We start from the raw sequence: 21,317 nt of genomic DNA on the forward strand, positions 1-21,317 counted from the left end.
ATGCCTGGTATTAATTAAAGACGACATTATATACTTAGCTCTTGTTAATTAAGTGTTATGTTCGGAAAAGGGGCAGATCAAATTAGGTTTAATATTTTAATCAAATTCTAAATCGATTAAATATAGGAGAAATGTTTTATGTATAAAAAATAAGTCTTAGATTCTAGTGATGTGTAGATTAACTTCTTACTTATAGTATTAGATCACTCCAATGATTTACGAGAATGATCTTGAAAATAAATAATCTTAAATTTTTATCTTATTTCTTTCGTGATTATTTTTTTTTAACTTTTAACCCAAAAGATTATTTTACGAAAAAATGATTAATAGTTTATAATGAACCAAAATCTACGTCTCAATGTCAAGAACCTAAAAAGGGGGAAGACTAAAGGAAAAGAGAGGGGAAAAAACCTTAAAGAGGATTTAAATCATTTATGCATGAGAGCAAACCATACATCAATTAAAATTATGATGGAACGATAATTATTTTATTTTTTATTAAATAATTTGGATTTAAATTTTACTAAATATAAAAAAGAAAATTATTAGTGAATGTTTTACTTTTTATAGAAGATTTTCTAAGGTAAATTTTAATTTGACAGGATTTTAATATAAATATAATAAAAATAAAACTATTTATAAAAAACAAAAGTGGCACATAACTACAGTTTTTATGTCACTCAATCATGGTAGTTCTATATATATATATGATATATTTTTTAAATATTTTTCTATTGTAGAATATTGTAATTTATAAAGAGTATTAGCGTATTTATTATATTACGAAAAGAAAAGGAATTTTACCCAGATAATCGGATAGATGTATGATTTATTTATTATGATTTTTTTTTTAAATATAACTTATTTATTTTAATATATATATGTATCTATATATATATATAATTATTTATCAATTAGTTATTTTTAATTTTATCATATTTTGATTAATTCTTCGGAAAAAAATAATATCGAAGTGCAGTAGGTTAAATTTTTTTTTTGGTTAAAGAAAAGTTAATTGAAATTTTGACCCTAAAGTTTTGCTTTTAAGTCAGATAAACGCTCAGAAAATTTATATTTCTTTAGTTAAATTATCGTAGTAACTCGAAAATGGCCCAACTAGTGTCCATGATAGAATTAAACATTTTATATATATTATATAAAAAGATTAATATTAATGATTACTAATATAAAGAATTATAAAAATCTACTAATATCAAGCTGTCATGAAACAGTGCTTTAAAATTAATTTCCTAGTAAGCCATTAATATTAGATTTTAATACTCTAAATGCAGGTTATTCCAAATGACTGTATGGGCATATGAACACATAATAAAAGTGTTATTATTAATAATTTTGGTTCTAATTTGAAAAATATTTTGTGTGTGATCTCAAATATTCATTACAATAGAACATGTCATCTCGTTGAATTATATACATTATTCTCAATCGAAAGTATGAGACGTGTCTTAGATTTTACTGCTTATTGAGACTAATTCGTACAATTATAGGTGTGACATATTTCAAACGATTAACTTATCTACTTAGATAGACATTTGAGAATATTGACAAAATAAATAAACAAATCAATTTTGAATATGTTTAGGGGTGTTGAGTTTGAACAAATCGTGTTTAAATGTCTAATGAAATTTATTGACAAATTTAAGGCGTTGTGTATATGTTTGCCAAATTTCAAAACTAATTAATGATCTGGACCCGTAGTCGATAAATTCAATTTGACTTATTACCATCAATCTATAGATATGCTAACTAGTTGAATAACTATAAAAGAAACTGTCATTCAGCTATGAATCGTTATCAATTTAAATCGATAAGATTTCATATTAAGAAAAATCTTCATTAAAAATCAATTCCCAACCTCATGTTAAATTAAACATATATTACTCTTGGAAATTTAATAAGATAATTTAGAATTTATAAGTAATTTCTAAAAATCAAGTTTCATTAAATTGACATCTAGTACTAATTTAGAAGAAGTATTAGTAGCACATGATGCTAAAAGGATTAATTACAAACAGAAAATAATAAGCATAAACTCATAGGCTTTTTTTACGAAAGAAGTCAACAAGATTTATCCTCAATTATTATTAGATTATCAATTAATTCGTTATTTATTTATTTTTTATTTCAAATCATTATAATATTAATAATATGATAAATAGAATAAAATTTAAATTAATATATGAATAACATATGATATATTTATGCCGAATATTTTGTAAAATTAATCTCCTTATTTTTACTAGATAATGATAAAATCTATATTTCTATATCGTGAGATTCCCTAAATATGATATTATTCTTATGTCGATTTCGATTCAATTTTCGGTATAATACGCAAGAACACACGAATAAAATGTCGCTGCAAAAAACACCTGTAGAAAATATATTTGCAGCCTTTTCTTCTAGAACAGCGGCACAACTTCAAAGTTAAAACTATTTTGTAACCATTTTCTTGTTTTTTTTGCCATTTTGGAGCCNTTATGTATTTCGATTTCGATTCAATTTTCGGTATAATACGCAAGAACACACGAATAAAATTGTCGCTGCAAAAAACACCTGTAGAAAATATATTTGCAGCCTTTTCTTCTAGAACAGCTGCACAACTTCAAAGTTAAAACTATTTTGTAACCATTTTCTTGTTTTTTTTGCCATTTTGGAGCCTACCATTAACGACTCTCTTCCCATTTCTCTGTTTAATAATAATCGTTTTCCCATCTTCTTGCAAATTTCACCCCACCCCCCTCATCCCACACCCCATAATTTCCAACAAGAACAGCTTCTATGATGTCTTTGACCTTTGAATTTCATCTTCACTTATATCCAAATTTTATAAATTATTATACTCATTCCAGCTTGCACCAAAGAATCTCAATTTCATTTATTCTTTATTACATCTATGCAAGTAAGTTGTGATTTACATCTATAGCTGATGACCCTTTTTGTGTTTTATGAGATATAACATTTTTTGTGTGATTCTTGATAGTTGACTTTTTTGGGTTGTAATATATTGTGAGATTTTAAAGATTGAATTTTTAGATTTTTTTTTTGTTTGGGGTTTTGGTTGACTATATGGGGTTTTGATGAATCTGATAAAGTTTAGTTTTTTGAACTTTTTGATGGGGTTAGTGATCATGTGATTATGGTTTAGAGATTCCTGTTGTTGTTGCTGATCTGTTTAAACCATCTGTTCCTTTTAGCCTTAAATTGTCTTGTGAACTAATATGGAGAATAATTCTCCAGTTACTGATTCTATTATGATGAAATCATCCTCTATAAGAAGTATGTCATCTAATAGGTCAAGGGCATCTGGTGGGGGGTCTGTGAGGGAGGTGAATTTAGGTGAGTTTGGATCGAAACCTGTGAGACATGGGTCGCGGGGTGCTGACTCTGAGGGGTATGGAACATCTCAAAAAGAGATTAGTGATGAGGATTCTAGAATTGTTTATTTAAGTGATCCTGAAAGGACAAATGAGAAGTTTGAATTTTCGGGGAATTCAATTAGGACTGCAAAATATTCTATTGTGACCTTCTTGCCTCGAAACCTGTTCGAGCAGTTCCATAGAGTTGCATACATATACTTTTTGGTTATTGCTATTCTTAATCAGCTTCCTATGTTGGCTGTCTTTGGTCGGGGAGCTTCAATTCTTCCATTGGCTTTTGTGCTATTAGTTACAGCAGTTAAGGATGCCTATGAGGATTATAGGCGCCACCGTTCTGATAGGATTGAGAATAACCGGTTGGCATTGGTGTTGTTGGATGGTCAGTTTCAAGAGAAAAAATGGAAGGAGATAAAGGTGGGTGAAATCATCAAAATTTCATCAAGTGGTACCATTCCTTGTGATATGGTATTGCTCTCGACAAGTGATCCCACTGGGGTTGCCTATATCCAGACTATTAATTTAGATGGGGAATCAAATCTAAAGACACGGTATGCAAAGCAGGAGACGCAAATGAAGATGCCAGAAAAGGACAGTATTAGTGGGATGATCAAATGTGAGAAACCAAATAGGAACATTTATGGTTTTCATGCTAATATGGAAATAGATGGAAAGCGTGTTTCTCTTGGACCTTCAAATATAATCCTCCGTGGCTGTGAGCTCAAGAACACTAGTTGGGCTATTGGAGTTGCAGTTTATGCTGGAAGAGAAACTAAAGCTATGCTCAACAACTCTGGAGCTCCATCAAAGAGAAGCCGTCTTGAAACCCGAATGAATAGGGAGATCATTATCCTCTCTTTCTTCCTTATTGCATTATGTACTCTTGTTTCCGTTTGTGCCGGTGTTTGGTTGAGGCACCACAAGGATGAGTTAAATACCATTCCCTTCTATAGGAAATTGGACTTCTCAGAAGACGAAGTTGAAGACTACAATTATTATGGCTGGGGACTGGAAATAGTATTTACTTTTCTGATGTCAGTCATCGTCTACCAGATTATGATCCCTATATCACTCTACATATCCATGGAGCTTGTTCGTGTTGGTCAGGCCTACTTTATGATCCAAGATAATCGAATGTATGATGAAACTTCAAATGCAAGATTCCAGTGTAGGGCTCTTAACATAAATGAGGATTTGGGCCAAATAAAATACGTTTTCTCTGACAAAACTGGTACCTTAACTGAGAACAAGATGGAGTTCCAATGTGCAAGCATTTGGGGTGTAGATTATGGTAGTGGAAAATCAGATTCTCAAGAAGAAGTAGCTGGATTCTCTGCTCAAGGTACTAAAACTTTCTTCATCTTTCAACCCCACCCCACTTCTTAGATAAAGAAAAATAACCCGTTCTTTGTTGCCAACTTTTTTGTAACACATTTTCTTTCTTATTTGGCAAGTAGATGGTCAAGCTTTAAGGCCAAAAATGAAGGTGAAGGTTGATCCAGTGCTTTTGAATATATCAAAAAGTGGGAAGCATTCAGATGAAGGGAAACATGTTCATGATTTTTTCCTTGCCTTAGCTGCTTGCAACACAATTGTCCCTCTTGCTGTGGAGACATCTGATCCGGCTGTGAAGTTGATTGATTACCAAGGGGAGTCTCCGGATGAGCAGGCCTTGGTTTATGCTGCAGCAGCTTATGGGTTTATGCTCATTGAGAGAACATCAGGCCATATAGTAATAGATGTTCAAGGAGAAAGAAAAAGGTAGTGTTGAACTTTAGTTTTATCCCTTCCTCAACTTCTGTGCTTGTTTAATTTTTCTTGTACTACTGGAGATCCAACCTTACTATGTTAATTAGGTATGTGTTACTTTAAATGCTCAGCATCTAGAATAACTGATTACAAGGAAATTCAATGGAATGTGGATGTTTGAAGCTTTAAATTCATAAAGCTAGTTAAATCATGCTTATCAAATAAAAATTTGTGAGCGCATGCGCACACACCTTCAATCGAAATTCTGTTTTAGCTGTGAATCAATCTTCCTTCTTTTCATTTGATTGATGGAAATTTAAACTTTTAAATATTGGAAACAACTTTCTAGCATAAATAGATGGATTCAGCTGTATCTGTTATGCAACTCTCATATCACACTGTACCTGATGTGATGCCATTTTAGTTACCCATGACAGTCTAATGACTCTAATTTCCATTTCATGGTAATTGCAGATTCAATGTACTAGGCTTACATGAATTTGACAGTGATCGGAAGAGGATGTCAGTAATATTAGGCTGCCCTGACAACACAGTAAAAGTCTTTGTTAAAGGTGCTGATACAACCATGTTTGGTATCATAGATAAATCGTTGAGCTTGAATGTAGTGCGAGCAACAGAACTGCATCTACACTCTTATTCCTCAATGGGTCTCAGAACTCTTGTAGTGGGGATGAGAGAAATGAGTGCTTCTGAATATGAGGAATGGCAGTCATCCTATGAGGCAGCAAACACTTCTGTTATTGGTAGGGCAGCTCTACTTCGGAAAGTAGCTGGCAATGTAGAAAAGAACCTCACCATATTAGGTGCCTCTGGTATTGAAGATAAATTGCAGGAAGGTGTACCAGAAGCTATTGAGTCCTTAAGAGTGGCAGGCATTAAAGTTTGGGTTTTGACTGGGGACAAGCAAGAGACTGCAATTTCAATTGGCTATTCCTCGAAACTATTAACGAACAGTATGACTCAGATTGTTATAAATAACAAATCTAAGGAGTCATGTAAAAGGTCTTTGGAAGCTGCACTGACTAGGTGTAAGAGTCTAACACCACAAAATGCTGAGGAAAATATTGAAGCTGGAGCAAGTGCAATTGCTTTAATCATTGATGGAACAAGCCTTGTTTATGTCCTTGATGGCGAACTTGAAGAACTGGTAATGCTTGTAGATCTTAAACTCTCTCTCTCTCTCTCTCTCTCTCTCTCTCTCTCTTTCTCTCTTTGCTTCTGTATCTATACATAAATACATCAGTACTGTTGCATATCCCCTTTACTTAAACCTGTTCTTCATTTCAATGCAGCTATTCCAGTTGGCCAGTTATTGCTCTGTTGTACTCTGTTGTCGGGTGGCCCCATTACAAAAGGCTGGAATTGTTGCTCTCATAAAGAACCGCACTGATGACATGACACTCGCAATTGGGGACGGTAAGTGGGCATTAGGAGTTGTACTGTCTGAAATAAATCTACATGACAAGTGACAAAAGAAAAAAATTTCATAAGCAATACTGATCTAAAATTCATTTTTATAACTTCAGGTGCAAATGATGTGTCAATGATCCAAATGGCTGATGTGGGCATTGGCATCAGTGGCCAAGAGGGACGTCAAGCTGTGATGGCATCAGATTTTGCAATGGGACAATTCAGATTCTTAGTCCCTCTTCTGTTGGTTCATGGCCATTGGAACTATCAACGAATGGGTTACATGATATTATACAACTTCTACAGAAATGCTATCCTTGTTTTTGTCTTATTCTGGTTAGTGTACTTGTAGCGAGAGGTCTCTCTCATGCTTCTCACTATTTCTAGCCTCTAGGACTTGGTAATTTAGACAAAATTCAGTGGAAAGTACACTTAGGCATTAGTACTAAACCTTTCTAAGTTTAAAAAAGAAACATAGCTTAAAATACTCACTCAATGGCTGTTGTCAAATCGGAATATAGTTATGAAGAGTTAAGTAGTAATGAGTAATACATTCTCAAAATGGGTAATATATGTTAGGCCATTAGCCAGATTGTTTAATGATGTGTGACTAAAGTTTCATGTAGAATGTTAATGGTCCATAGACCATAATAGAGAACAGTAAAGTATGGATTTGTGAAATAATTTTGTGAATTTTCCTTTCAGCAACAGTTGACCCTTTTTAATTATTCTGCTCAGGTATGCTCTCTTTACAGCTTTCACTTTGACCACTGCTCTAACTGACTGGAGCAGCATGCTATACTCCATAATCTATACTGCGGTGCCTACAATAGTTGTTGGGATTCTCGATAAGGATCTAAGTAGAGTGACTCTTATGAAGTATCCACAACTCTACGGTGCCGGACAAAGGCAAGAGAGCTATAACAAGAAATTATTTTGGGTAACCATGATTGACACCTTATGGCAAAGTATAGTGGCCTTCTTTATACCTGTTCTAGCATACTGGGAAAGTGAGATTGATATCTCAAGCATTGGAGATCTATGGACACTTGCTGTTGTTATTTTGGTCAATGTACATCTAGCAATGGATGTGATTCGTTGGTCTTGGATTACTCATGCTGCTATTTGGGGATCTATAGTAGCCACTTTTATTTGTGTCATTGTCATTGACTCGCTGACGTTTCTACCTGGATACTGGTAAGATCACTCTGCTGATTTTCTTATAGATAATCTATTCTTATTTTCTGTGGACACTGCACGTCATTTGCTCATACTGTATTTATATTTACTTAACAGTTTTAGGCACTCCCAGAGACTTTCATACTACTTGTTAGTCAGCGGAGAAAATTGCTAAAACTAAAAGATTCGAAGAAATCCAAACATAAAGCTTTAGTTTCTGAAGATGGTTGCTTCTTTTCCTTTAAAAGCTAGGTGACCTTTTAGCTTGAGATGCAGTGCCACAGAAAACTAAGACTTCAATTCCACTCTTATAGAGTTATAGTTAATCTGTCTCTAGGCCTAGAGATCTTTGCACACTTAACCTGTATTTGAGTCTTTTGTGCAAATCCAACAGCAAAAGAGAGCAAAATAAGTAAATAGACAAACATGGTAGGACATGATTCTTCTTTACTCATATCCTGCAAACTTCAAATAAACCTATTATGCTTTTGTTTATGTCTCGTTAAAAATAGATTTCCCAGTATAGTAGTGTCTGTGTGTTTCATTGCAGTTTTCAGATCCCTGTCCCTTCCAAAATTAAGTCTGCAGAGAATGTATTTGAAATTTGATTTCTCATGCAGAAGATGCACTTGCTAAAACTGAATCACGATGGTCATTAGTATTTCTGCTCGTATCTTGTAAATCAACCAAGAAAACTTTTTTTCAGTTTTAATTTTTTTTCACAACTTACCAGCTCACATGGTAACTAAGAAGTTTTCAGGATATTCTCTTTATTTANGTATTTCTGCTCGTATCTTGTAAATCAACCAAGAAAACTTTTTTTCAGTTTTAATTTTTTTCACAACTTACCAGCTCACATGGTAACTAAGAAGTTTTCAGGATATTCTCTTTATTTATGCTGACAAACTTATCAAGTCAGAGAAGTATATAGACTGATTTGCATGTAAAATCATTTTTGCAGGGCCATTTTCCATGCAGCCGGGGAAGCTAAATTCTGGTTTTGCTCGCTTTCCATAACAATTGCTGCCCTTGCACCTCGTTTTGTCGTCAAAGCTTTCATTCAGCATGCTAGACCTCGTGATATTCAGATTGCAAGAGAAGGAGAGAAGTTCAGAAATTTAAGAGACTCTCAGACTGAAGAAATAGAAATGAATCCAATTGTTGACCCTCCTCGACGATGATTGAGCTTTTTGCTGAGTTCTCTTCTCCATCACTTCTGCTTGTAAAAAGGTTTTTCTTTATACTTCTTTTGGTTACTTTGGAGATTTCCTCCTTGTTACCGGATTTTGTTTGTTTTGGTATCCGAAGGATAGGAGTAGTTAGTATTCAGGTCCATTCTTTGCTATTCATGCACATTAATTGTACATTAAAAAACTGTACAATACTGGTTATATACCTTCATGTAACACCAATTTTCATCAATAGAATGAGCATACACACTCAAGTTTTTTATTGAATCTTACTTCCCTGTCTCTATCTAGATTATTGCATCATGTTACACTTTATCTAAACAGCCTCTCTACCTCCAAGAAGTAGTGGTAAGGTCTGCGTACACTCTACTCTACCCAAACCCTACTTAGTGGATTTCACTGGATATGTTGTTACGCTGTTCTTCAACTTATTGCTACTCCTTGCATGATGTTAGTACCAAGCCAGTGAATTGTGAAATTGCCCATTGTGTTGACTGTTATAAAAGGGTCATTGATACCTTTCAAGGTTTACATTGAGAAGAAAGTTCCATGTATTATGATTGACTACAATTTTAATTCTAGTTTATCTAATTTGCTTAGTAACCAAGAAACTCTTTGTGGTAGGCTTCATTAGTCAACCATATTATGTGTTTGAAAGTGTATGTTATGTGGTTGAGAAGAGGTGATCTTATTGTATGTACACATTTCTAACTTTTTTATATTTACCTATAATTTCAGTTAAAAGTAATTGATTCAATCGAACTCTGAACTCATTTTAAATTCGCCTCTATGGTATGGTTAAGCAATGGTGGATCTAGAGTTCAAGGTATAGGTTTACAGAGATGTAGTAGCTTGTGTAAGCTCAATCATTATAGTATATTAATAATTTGCAATTGTTGTAAAAACTTGCAAAATTTAAATCTTAAATCTGCAAATCGCGATGATTTCCCCATAAATAAGCTTAAAAGAAATGAATATGAGTATAAAAAGTCAAAGTTTGAAATCTTTAACTTATGAAATGTCATGAAAGAATGCACCTCCACATGATTTTTCATGAATTCAGCCCCCATTTTGAAACGTAACATGATACCTTGTCAATGAAAATTATGGTTGAACGAGTCTCTATTGACTATTTTGTCTCATATTTCACAGAAGTTTCCATAAAAAAACATCTCTACAGAAATTTTTAGTTGATACTTTTTTTTCGTGTGTGTTTATAAATTTTGATGGATAGAGTTATCTAAGCATAACAAAGAAGTGACTAAGATCAACAAGAATCTAAACGGTTTTCTAAAAAGTACAAAAGATTGATTTATTCTAAACTTAATAAATCAAGCAATCATTTTGACCAAGGGGTGGTATTCACAAATAGCATTTTTGGGTGCGGTTTAGTCCATGGTCCATTGGATGGTCGGTGCAAGGCCCGCCTTTTAAATTTTAGGCTCGTTGAAAAAAAAGGTACAAGGAATAGCTATTTGCTTACAAATTTTGGCTCAAATGTAGAGTTTAACCTCAAAAGAGTACTGAAACCTCATAGCCAAAAGTGCTGCAATAGAGACTACTAAATAATTGAAACTAATTACTACTATCCTAGTGTTATAAAGTTACATTTTGTACAAGAAAAGGTCCATTGATCATTGGATATTTGCATAAGTTCTTACACATGACCAGGGGACTCTTGGTTGCCATAAGTGTCTCTATTCCAAGGGTCTTGGACCTGAGCTGCAAACTGCAAGTTCCATATCAAGTCTTCTACAGAAGGACGTTGCGATGGTTCATCTGAAAGACATTTTATGCATAGTTCCATTAATGTTCTAAGAGAACTATCTGAGCATTCCTTCCGAACAGCTGGATCAATGATGTTCCTCCGTGCTATCTCGTCAGCTGTTAAGCTAACTATTAGCTGCAATAAGAACAACATGAAAAGGTTTTAACAAAATAGTTCTTCAACTTGATGACAATGAAAGAATTTCTCATAAGTGACTCTTACAATGTCTTTAGAAACATCTATATCATTTTTTGTATCGATTGTCCTTCCCGATATGATTTCAAGTAAGATTACTCCAAAGTCATACACATCATCTTTCTCCTCGTATTTTAACCTGCATTCAGGAATATTAACAAAAGAAGGTATTCATTAATACGACTGAAAGTCTAGTAGAAGGTAGAGTACTATCTTGGAATCTCCTAAGACGGTTCAAGTCTATGACACTATATATTGTCTTCAGGGATCATAACCAATGAATGGCATGATGCTATAACGGTGCGTACCCTCAATAGCAGTTGCTGGAGAGGTGTTGTCTAGAATTGGTCGAGATACACTTAAGATTCTCTAAAACCTTTTTAGACCAATTTGCATTTAGAAGTATAACAAGATTAGTTTCCAACAGGTGCTTCTGAAATCGAACCATAGAAGTGGAGTAATGAAGACCTAAAATGTAGCAGTAGCAGCTGAGAATGATGAGATCATTTACCTTTGCCCATCATTTCCCTTTGATCCACTAGAAGACGGTCCAGCATCCTAAGAACAGTTGAATAACGAAATGTGAATGTTCAAGAATGAAATGAGTGATTAATAGAGACTATAGTAGAGAAGAGAGGTTTCCATACCATTTTCTTATTTTCAATTAACAAAGGCAGGTTGTATTTGCTAATCTTAACGTGGAAATTCTGATCCAGTAATACATCTGTAATCTTCAATTGATTGGAGAATATCCCTGGTACTATTCCAGTATGAAGGAACTGAATTCCCTTTGCTATCCCTATTGCAGCTGACATCCGTTGCGTCCAAGTAAACTTTTGAGCTGAATTTGCCTCTACAAAACCGAGCATTTGCAAAGAATTCAGAACAACTGTCTTGAAGACAATATGCACCTGTACATTTAAGCATACGGCAAAGAAGAAACAATGCGTTGCATAATCTAGGAGAAAGTAATTAAAAGCACTTCATGTCTCGTTGAAATTCATCAGCACTTCTGTGAAGAAGTACAATTTAGTAGGCACTTGTCGTGATTGAGGACAATCTAGTAATATGTATCAAAACAATATGAAACAGATTGTTGCAAAGATGCTTGTTTTCTACAACGTGTACGTACCACGAATTCATTTACTTAGACTTTGTATAATTTGAATTCATTTACTTAGACTCTGTATAATTTATGTATATGGTAGAAATAGTCAAATATCTAAAACTAAATGATCAATTATAAACTGTAGCAGTTGTTGTGCCAAATGATAACTCGCGAATCAGATGAACTTTTCTAGACTATATACCTGATATGACCCCCCTCAGCGTCACATTTGGCACGAATTCAAAGACTAAACATATTCGGCTAACACTTGAGTCATCTTGGTAGCACTCAAAGCAGTGTCCAATAGTACTAACTAAGTGGCTGTATCTGATCTTTGAAATACGCCCTAGTTGGTGAGTGTAGGACTGAACAGTATGCCTCCTCTTCATTTTTATGCTTCTTATAGCAACCACAGTGCCATCTGTGAGACGCCCTTTGTAAACCTATTGTTCAGCATATAGAAAAGCACAATCAGCAATCACCATAAATGCAAGAGAATTGAAGAATGAACTACAAAACAGTCCATGTGGACTAACATTTTTCAAACAGTCTTACAGTATTTAGTAAGGAAATCAATACCTGCCCACTGGAGCTTGCACCAATTAGATTTGATATATCAAAGTTATTAGTGGCTTCTCGAAGCTCATCCAAGACAAATGTTCGATAAGGAGGGGCCCCAAGCAATCCCAACTTCCTCGTTTCAGAAAGATACCCTATCAAGAATCAAAAAGCAAGATACATCTTGAAATTTAGGCAAGAATAGAGTTTATTCCAATTACACAGTATTGGACAATTTCCTGAAGCAAATTGATATTTTCAATCTATATATAAAGAAACTCCTTTTGTGGAATAATGCTTTAGTTCAAATGTTTATATAGACTTTTCAAGTACAATGATGACAACAACAGCAACAGCAGCATACTCAGTGTGATCACACAAGTGGGAATAGGGGAAGGTCAAGGTAGAGTGTACACATACCTTACAGACATTAGATTTACAATTATCAGGCTCTAAAAACTTTCACAAGTTGAAATCATTAACATAATGTGTTCGTGTGAGAGAAGCAGAGAGCTTACTTGCATCATTAAGCAGCTTAAGAGTGTGAGCAGGAGAGACCTTTTCAAGTATCAATCTTGTTTGAGGGGCTTTGCTAGCTTTCTGCTTGGCATACTCCCTTCTAACAACCACGAAAGCCAAACCGACAATCGCTACTACTCCAACAAAACCTCCTACCATACTTGATGCAAGAACAGCTTTACCATTTCCCCCTTTAACCTTTCTCTTATGAGGCTCAATACTAACAGCCAAAGCTTCATTATGGCAAAATGAATAAGGATGCTGCCATTGCTCTTTATTCGACAGACAATTTCCAGAAAACAATACAATCTTGGAACCAGAACTAGGGTGCAAGCAATCAGGCAACTCCCCTGTCAAGTAATTTGATGATAAATTCACAAAATAAAGGTCTTGACTACATGTCACATTCTTTAGAAGCTTCCCAGTTAGTTTATTTCCAGAAATATCCAAATAGCTGAGTGATGGCAATGATAAAATTGTTGGTGAAAAGGGTCCAACCAGCTCATTAGAAGAGATGTCCAGTTTCTTTAACTGATAACATGAACCCAGTTCTTTTGGTACCCCTAAACTGAACTTGTTCTTCCTAAGTACCAAAGATACCAACTTGGTTGGAATATTAGGGAAATTAGGTCCAAGATTGTTACTTTCCAAATCAAGAACTTGAAGATTTGACAGATTATGAAGGTTTGGAACAACCCCAGAAAAATTATTACCAGAAATAGAAAGGATTCTTAGGGCTTGTAAATTTGACAAAGAATTAGGCAATGAACCAGAAAATGAATTGTTCTTGAAACTCAAAACAGACAAAGAATGAAGTAAACCTACCCCTTCAGGAACTTGGCCTGTAAACTCATTATTATCCAATATAAGTGTCTGAAGACTCTTCAAATATGAAATCTCTCCTGGAATCTCACCATAAAAGAAGTTTGAACTGATATTAACAATCTCCAAAGAAGATAAAAATCCAATCTTTTTAGGTAAAGTTCCTCTCAAACCTAAAGAAACCAAAGAAAGCACCTTTAAATTAGGCAAGAGAGCAAGATTAGAGAAAAGGGTATCTGCAGAAAACCCCTGAGGCAAATTAGGTAACCAGTTATAGCCAGAAATATGAAGCTGTGTTATGTTATCTTCATAACACATTAGTGTTAAGGCAGTGTTTGGCTCACTGTTACAAAAATCTGTATTGTCACTCCAACTACTCAAATCTTGAGGGAAGTTCAAAAGCTGCTTAATTTTCACTATAGCTTCAGATTGTGAAGGTTCTAAGAACTCATCTGATAAATTAAACAGAAGAAACACCATGTATACAAGAAGCCAACATGAACCCTGCCCTGTTTTTGCAATTCCCATGACAAATGCAATTTTTTTGCTTATCCTTTTGAGGAATTAAAGCTGTAAACTTCAAGAAATGCTTGGGGTTGAAGAAGCTGCATGCATTTTTAAAGAATACAGTCACTAAAAAGTAGAGAATTATGTTTCTTGATAGTAAATTTAGGATACTCTGTAAGCACGTTTGTGAGTAGTAATATATGCTTTTCTTTGTATCTTTCCAAAGCTTTTGTTTTTCGAGAATTAAATTATTCGAATTATGATTAACATTTTAAAATTATTATTTTTTACATGTATAAGGCTTTAAAGATTAATCAAATTAAGTTTCGACGAAAAACATAATAAATTAAAGTAAACGAATGAAACTTTTATTAATTTTGAAAATTAATTTTTTTAAAAAATGTGATAAGTTAAAACGGACAAACAGATTAATTCATCCTCTAGTGTATTAAAAATTAATCACGTTCATGAACGATATTTAGTACTATGAAGTTTTTTTCTTTTAAATTGATGAATTTGTATAGAAATTTTGTTAGGTGCATAGTCCATAGACCATTTACAAGAACTTAGGTGGTATGAATATACCATATCATATTAGTTTATTTATTTAGGTAGATTGAGGTAAGTATGTACGCTAATTATAATTACGATTAAGTAACTTTATTGTGATTAAGCACTAGATCAAAGTTCGCATGTAGATAAAGATGATGCTTATACAATCTTCTTTCTATTTATTAATATCATTGATATTTAGGGAGATATACTTTAATAATAATTTTTGAAGTGTTTAATACATATTTGAAATTTTGAAGCAATTACTCCGATTTATATTTTAAATGTTAAATGTTTTGACCCTTTATTTTATTTTCATTATCTTTCATTTATTTTGCAACTTAAAGTTTGTTAAAATTTGCTCATTTATCAACTGAAAGTCGATTACTAATTGAGACAAAAATATTGGCTGAAACATATAATTACAATAATTTATCAATTTTTATAAAATACAATAGTTGACCTCGTGAAGCGCAGAAAACGTAGAGCACAATTCCCAAGACAAACAGAATAAAAAAATAAATTGTGACAACATAATTTGTCCTAAAATTAACTTCATACTATAAAGTTTTTTGCCCAAAATAATTTCATTCATTTATCTTGAATATATAGGAGTCTCCTATGTAAAATTTAAGCCATAATTACTTTAAAATTCTATAAGAGTTCCTATATTTATTAATAATAGATTGAGCAATAATTTATTTTTTAGTCAAGAAAAAATATTTTTAAGTTCGCATAATTTAATTATAATTGCAAAACTTTTTACAATAAATCGGGTATGTTGCTAGTTAGTATGGTTCTCTAGTCACAATTTTATTTTTTTGCTAAAATAATCTAGGATGAATCTTTCTTATGATTATATATATATATATATATATATAATTTTCAATATTTGCCTATATATGTACAACACTATAAAGTACCAGAAGCACTTTAATTAGATTAGATTAATATTAATAGATCTTTTATCCTTCATATATTGAATCATAAATAATAGTATTTTCGTTCGTTTTTATTTATCCACTATTTTAAAAATAACTTTTTACTTTAATTTAACACTTTTAACCTATTTAAATTATATTTTATTTTCAACATTAATAACTTATTTCACAAATTATTTTTCAAGACCTCATACTAAATATAAATTAATTAATATATATATTATGATAAAATACTCTATTTCAGTCATTATTTTTAAGAAACATGTGATATTCAATGTGAATGAATGAAGTATTTAATTAGAAAGGCGTCTTAATTGTTAGTATAATTATTTAATTAGGTATTGCAGCAGAATCCAACCTGAGTACATTGAAAATGTCAGTTAAATTAATTATGTGAGCAAAATCCAAAGAAGAGGTTAGTTAAAAAGGGAATATATATCAGACAGTAATTAATCCAAAATACTCAGAAGAATAGCACTTGTAACAAAAAAAACCAAGTGGGTATCTTCACACTATGCACACAACTCCAAGTTATTCCGAAACAGTTGATTAGAGTTATATATGTATTAATAATTAATTATAAAATTTAATTTTTTATATAGAAATTCTCTCCAAACTTATATATATTTCAATTAGAAAAAAAATAATTTTATATTAAAACATGACACATTGTTTGTAAAAGATTTACCCATTGAGGTGATTCGGCAATTATTTACACTTTGTTTGGATCATTGTTAATCATTGTTTCATAATATATTGTATTATATTATACTATATTATATGGTAGATACAATGTTTGGCTAGACAGCATTGTTTGTTATTATTTAATAACACTTTAATTGTTTGGTTTGACTGTATCGTACAGTATTGTAATTTATAAATTTACTAAAATATGTTTAATTATTCTAGGGTATGAGATTTGGTTAGATTTAAATAATTAAGATAAAAGGTAAATTGGTATTTTGAAATATTATGTAAATATATAATTGGAAAAAGAAATTAAGTAACATCGAAAACACACCAAATTAGTTGTTCCATAAAATAGGGATTTTCATTGTTACGTAACAACAAAATTTAACCGTACAATATAATACATTTTAAGGAACAATCAAAACAAACATTATAGATATAGTAACGATACAATACAATACAATGGATAACAATGATCCAAACATAGTGTTAGAGTTATTCGAATATTACAATTAGAAATGATTTTATCAATTTCAAACTCCAAAAACCATTCCTATGGATACTTTTGTAGACACAATTTATGTGTTTATAAGCCTAATTAATCATTCAGTCCAAAAGAACATGAATTTAATTCAAATTTCGTATAAATTTAATTCAATACAATTTATGCGTCTACAACTTCATCGTTAAAAGGTTACTAAATATTAAATAATTTTATAACACATGTTAAAACTTAATTAACAAGATAAAAAGTACTATTCACCTATTTTTGTCTATCTAAAATAGTACTAGCATTTTATTAAAATAAACAAAATCATAACTTTTTATTTTTATTTAAAAAACTCAAAAGATATGAAAAAATCTTTTTTTTTCAAAATCAGAAAAAAAGAGTAGTGGGGACTGGTGAAGTAATTGTGCAGTGAAAAGCCCATTTCATTATCATAGAGGCCAAGTCACATTTTTTTGTCATTAACTAAAAAAGGAACATTTGGGAAAGTGACTTAACAAAAATTAAACCTCAAAGAATCGACCAACATTTCATACACCAAAAACTTTTCTTCCCACAAATGACAAAACTCTAGAGGGACCTCTCTTTGTTATATATATATATATATTTTTAAAAATAATATTTTAAACAATTTTTTTTATCTATAAAAAAAAGTATACGTTAGAATTTCATACAATCAAATTCAAAAGTACAAAATGAGAATTCAATGTCAAAAAGAATCTTCAATTGAGTTTAAGAGCCGGTTTGGCTCAGCTTAAAAACTGGTCAAACTGACTTAAAAGCTGGTTTTTGACTTATTTAGCTGTTTGGCAATACTCAAAATAACTTATTTTAAGTTAAAAAAAAACTTATTTTAAGCCAAAAGTTAAAAGCTGGGGTAGGGGTGTTTTTTTTTTTTTAGCTTATAAGCTGTTTTAAGTTGACCACATTTTTACCTTTTTGCCCTTAACATTTTTATACAATCTCCAAATTACCCACATAAACCTAACATCTCTTTCTTCCATAACCCTTAATATTTTTGCCCTTAATATTTTTAGACAATTATTATTACCTATGGATGAAACTAAAATAAATCTTAAATCGTTCTTTGATCTATTCAAATTATATATCTTTAAAATCTATAATAAGTTTATATTCCTCTTATAAATAATTTGTGATGAGAAAGAAATATGTGAATGATAGCAAAATATAATTATTTATGGCTGTAAAATATAAATTAATTAACTTTTATTATGTTAACAACTTTTAAGGGTATCTCAGACATTTTGATTTAAAAAGCTGTTTATCAGCACTTATTTGCCAAACACATCAACAACTTTTTTTTTAACTTCAGCACTTTTATCCAAACGCATAACTGCTTATTTTAAAAATAAGTTTCAGCACTTTCAAAAGTACTTTTTTAAAGCTGCTTTTATTAAGCCCATCCAAACGGGCCCTTAATCTCTAATGCAATGTGTTTTAAAACTCCTTATATAAATTAGTGCAATGTAGGTTTCCAGGTCACTTTCTATCGCACAATCAAGAAATCATTTTTCTATTTTCTTGAGTCGATATGCAACTTGTGGTTATAAAAGATAAATAATAATATGTCAAAAATTAAAACTCTTGAAAATTTATTGAAAATTTGAGTGAGTCATGACTCAATCCAACGTTTAGCTCATTTAAACACAAAATAAATTTAAATAAGTCATAACCCAACCTTATTTTCAATTTAACCTATTTTAATTTCTCCAAATTTCAAACTCAATCTGCTTTCTCGTACTTTTTATTATTGGTTATTAAATACCATAGTATAATATATTTTTACCATATACATGCCAATTATGATTTGACTGGACCAAATATATATACAGTAGCTATATATAGTTGGAGACCAATAATGTGGTAGTTCAATATTTGTCCAAACTAGTGTCACATGTCACAGAAAGGAAGCAAAAAAGTACCCATTTTGGTCACTGAATTGAGAGCAACATCACAAACCTGTCTTTTTCCCTCTGTTGAAAATATTGAAGAAATTAAATAAAGTATATACTATATTATATAATAATATATAGAGACATACACTAGAATCCATGTTACATATAACATCAGAGTGTCACGGATGTGCTTGTGACATTCTGAAGTAATATCAGTCACAAGTAACAATGGTAGTACGCGGAGTTCACGTTAGAGCTCTAATTAAATTCGAATCGTCTTCTGTAGGACCTATTCGAGGGTGACGCTCTCAACAAGATTTTCTCTATATTCAGAGCTCGAAACAATTTTTTTTGATTAAAGATGAAACAGTTCTACCACTGTACTACAATCGATGTTGTCATATATACCAACTAGAATTAGGCTTATGCATATATATAATTTGGTACATTTGAATGGGGGCTAACTTCAGTAGGAACGATATATATCTCTCTATCTAATAATCGAAGAAAAATTATTTTTGATGAATTGTACAAATACTTGATTTTGGAGTCACTATTTAACTTGTAATCGTTTTTACTTTTCTTTTTGGGGGTAAATTTATTCGCTTCATAAACAATTTTTGTACTTTAGATGTTTTGTTTGAAGCGTGGTCTTGCGAGGGCCAAATATCAAGATTTTTTTTTGTCAAAAATAAATGAATTATTCTCCGAATTTCAATAACAACACATAAAAACTTTTGTCATATCTAAACTTATGCTTTGCGGATTAGATACTACATAATTTATATCGAACAATACGAAACTAGATCATAACTACTTTAGCCCATGGGCAAAACTTAAAGTCCACTGATTTGAGGAGCAAAAATGAAAGACCAAACTTATAAGATATATGTTGGCCTAGTGTCGATAAAATGAGTCTATATTTTAGTAATCCCTTTAATTCGATCATAATTTAATAGGTTGGGTGAGTGATATTTTACATGGATAAAATATAGGTTGATATTTATATTTAATCCATAAAAATATGGGTATAGTATAAATTAGTCAAATTGGTTAAGCTTCTAACTTCTATTCACTATAAATTCATGATATCAGTAAAAATATTGTAATTTTTCTTGTTTTGTATGTTGTTCTATAGAACTAATATTTTTCAATATAGTTGAAAATGTGAAGTCTTTGGCACTCTAAAAATATATTTTTAAAATTTACATTTCTTTTGTTACTTATAATTATATTTTTTTAATTTTATATTGGATAATAAATAGATAGTGTAAAATAAGCAAATCAAGTATTAGTATTGACGTTGTTTAAAGTGCATTGAACATGTTTTAGTCCTGAAATGCAAATATTCATTTACTTTGAAATTAAAAATATTCTCCCCTTGTCATTACATAATTTTATTTTTATATTGAAAAGTTATAGGAAGATTGAATTATTTTTCATTTTATATTGACCAATTTTCAACCCGCCCAAATTTGACCTAACCCGTCATTTGTCAACACTAGTTGGGCCTGTGGTTAGAGAATTGTTGGAAGGATCCAACAAACAATAGAAAATGGTTAATTCGGCCCAGCCCAACAAGGTATACACAAAATATTTGAAATTCTTTCACGTGGATCCAAGAATCAACAAAAGGACTCTTGACAACATATATTATCATGGGAAAATTGTATATAATAGCAAACTAATAACCTAAAACAAATGGAGTAGCTAGGGTTTGATTTAATTGTACTCCATAGCAAACGTTAGCTAAAGTTTGTCAGGCGTCTCTCTCCCAAAAAATCTCGCTCGCCACTCTCCATTCTCGCTCGCCTCTCTCGCTTTATACACAGAAGTGTATAAATTCTGTTTCTGTTTTGTATAAAGCGAGAGAAAATTGTATATACACATGCAAAAATATATATCTTCGTGTTATACACTTAATTATACAATTTACAAACATTTTACTTTAAATATTGCAGAGAAAAAGGCCAATAATTATTCAATTGCGAATTATACAATTGCAGTGAAATACAATTTTCTCTAACTTTATACAACAGAAGTGTATATATTGTGTTTCTTTTTTTGTATAAAGCGAGAGAAAAACATATATCTTCTTGCTATACACTTATAATTATGCAATATACATACATTTTAATTCGATTCAACTGTATGCAAAGCAAATTTCATAAAAATATTGCAGCGAAATAGGCAGCGAATTATACAATTGTGCATTATACAATCGCAGTGAAATAGGATAGCCAATTATACAATTGCAGCGAAATAGGCCAGCGAATTATACAATTT

At 31.6% G+C, this 21,317-nt stretch overlaps 2 protein-coding genes across 2 annotated transcripts; one reads left to right on the top strand and one right to left on the bottom strand.

Annotated features, from left to right (window-relative positions):
* The first annotated feature begins 2,620 nt into the window (after window positions 1-2,620).
* LOC107020484 (phospholipid-transporting ATPase 1) lies at window positions 2,621-9,214 on the top strand. Its single transcript, XM_015220904.2, has 7 exons — window positions 2,621-4,740; window positions 4,856-5,159; window positions 5,622-6,315; window positions 6,461-6,584; window positions 6,695-6,914; window positions 7,317-7,775; window positions 8,719-9,214. Exons 1-7 carry the CDS (start codon window positions 3,243-3,245, stop codon window positions 8,936-8,938), a joined length of 3,519 nt encoding a protein of 1,172 aa, XP_015076390.1. The 5' UTR covers window positions 2,621-3,242; the 3' UTR covers window positions 8,939-9,214.
* A 1,132-nt stretch (window positions 9,215-10,346) lies between these two features.
* On the bottom strand, window positions 10,347-14,605 carry LOC107008606 (probable inactive leucine-rich repeat receptor-like protein kinase At3g03770). Its single transcript, XM_015207715.2, has 7 exons — window positions 13,095-14,605; window positions 12,598-12,731; window positions 12,221-12,461; window positions 11,558-11,763; window positions 11,422-11,468; window positions 10,938-11,049; window positions 10,347-10,850 (listed from the first exon to the last, which is right to left on the bottom strand). The coding sequence occupies exons 1-7, from the start codon at window positions 14,443-14,445 to the stop codon at window positions 10,605-10,607; spliced, it is 2,337 nt and encodes a 778-aa protein (XP_015063201.1). The 5' UTR covers window positions 14,446-14,605; the 3' UTR covers window positions 10,347-10,604.
* Window positions 14,606-21,317: the final 6,712 nt, after the last annotated feature.

The sequence above is a fragment of the Solanum pennellii genome, chromosome 1 (assembly GCF_001406875.1).
Source record: "Solanum pennellii chromosome 1, SPENNV200".
NCBI classification, from domain to species: Eukaryota; Viridiplantae; Streptophyta; class Magnoliopsida; order Solanales; family Solanaceae; genus Solanum; species Solanum pennellii.

Excerpts from the sequence above, each read along its gene's own strand:
- LOC107008606 (XM_015207715.2), bottom strand. The coding sequence starts at position 14,445 with ATGGGAATTGCAAAAACAGGGCAGGGTTCATGTTGGCTTCTTGTATAC. Across the intron at positions 11,764-12,220 it reads GCTGAGGGGGGTCATATCAG|AGGCAAATTCAGCTCAAAAG; the intron begins GTATATAGTCTA and ends TCGGTTTTGTAG. Across the intron at positions 11,050-11,421 it reads AAGGGAAATGATGGGCAAAG|GTTAAAATACGAGGAGAAAG; the intron begins GTAAATGATCTC and ends TCCTGAATGCAG.
- LOC107020484 (XM_015220904.2), top strand. The coding sequence starts at position 3,243 with ATGGAGAATAATTCTCCAGTTACTGATTCTATTATGATGAAATCATCC. Across the intron at positions 6,316-6,460 it reads ATGGCGAACTTGAAGAACTG|CTATTCCAGTTGGCCAGTTA; the intron begins GTAATGCTTGTA and ends ATTTCAATGCAG. Across the intron at positions 6,585-6,694 it reads GACACTCGCAATTGGGGACG|GTGCAAATGATGTGTCAATG; the intron begins GTAAGTGGGCAT and ends TTATAACTTCAG.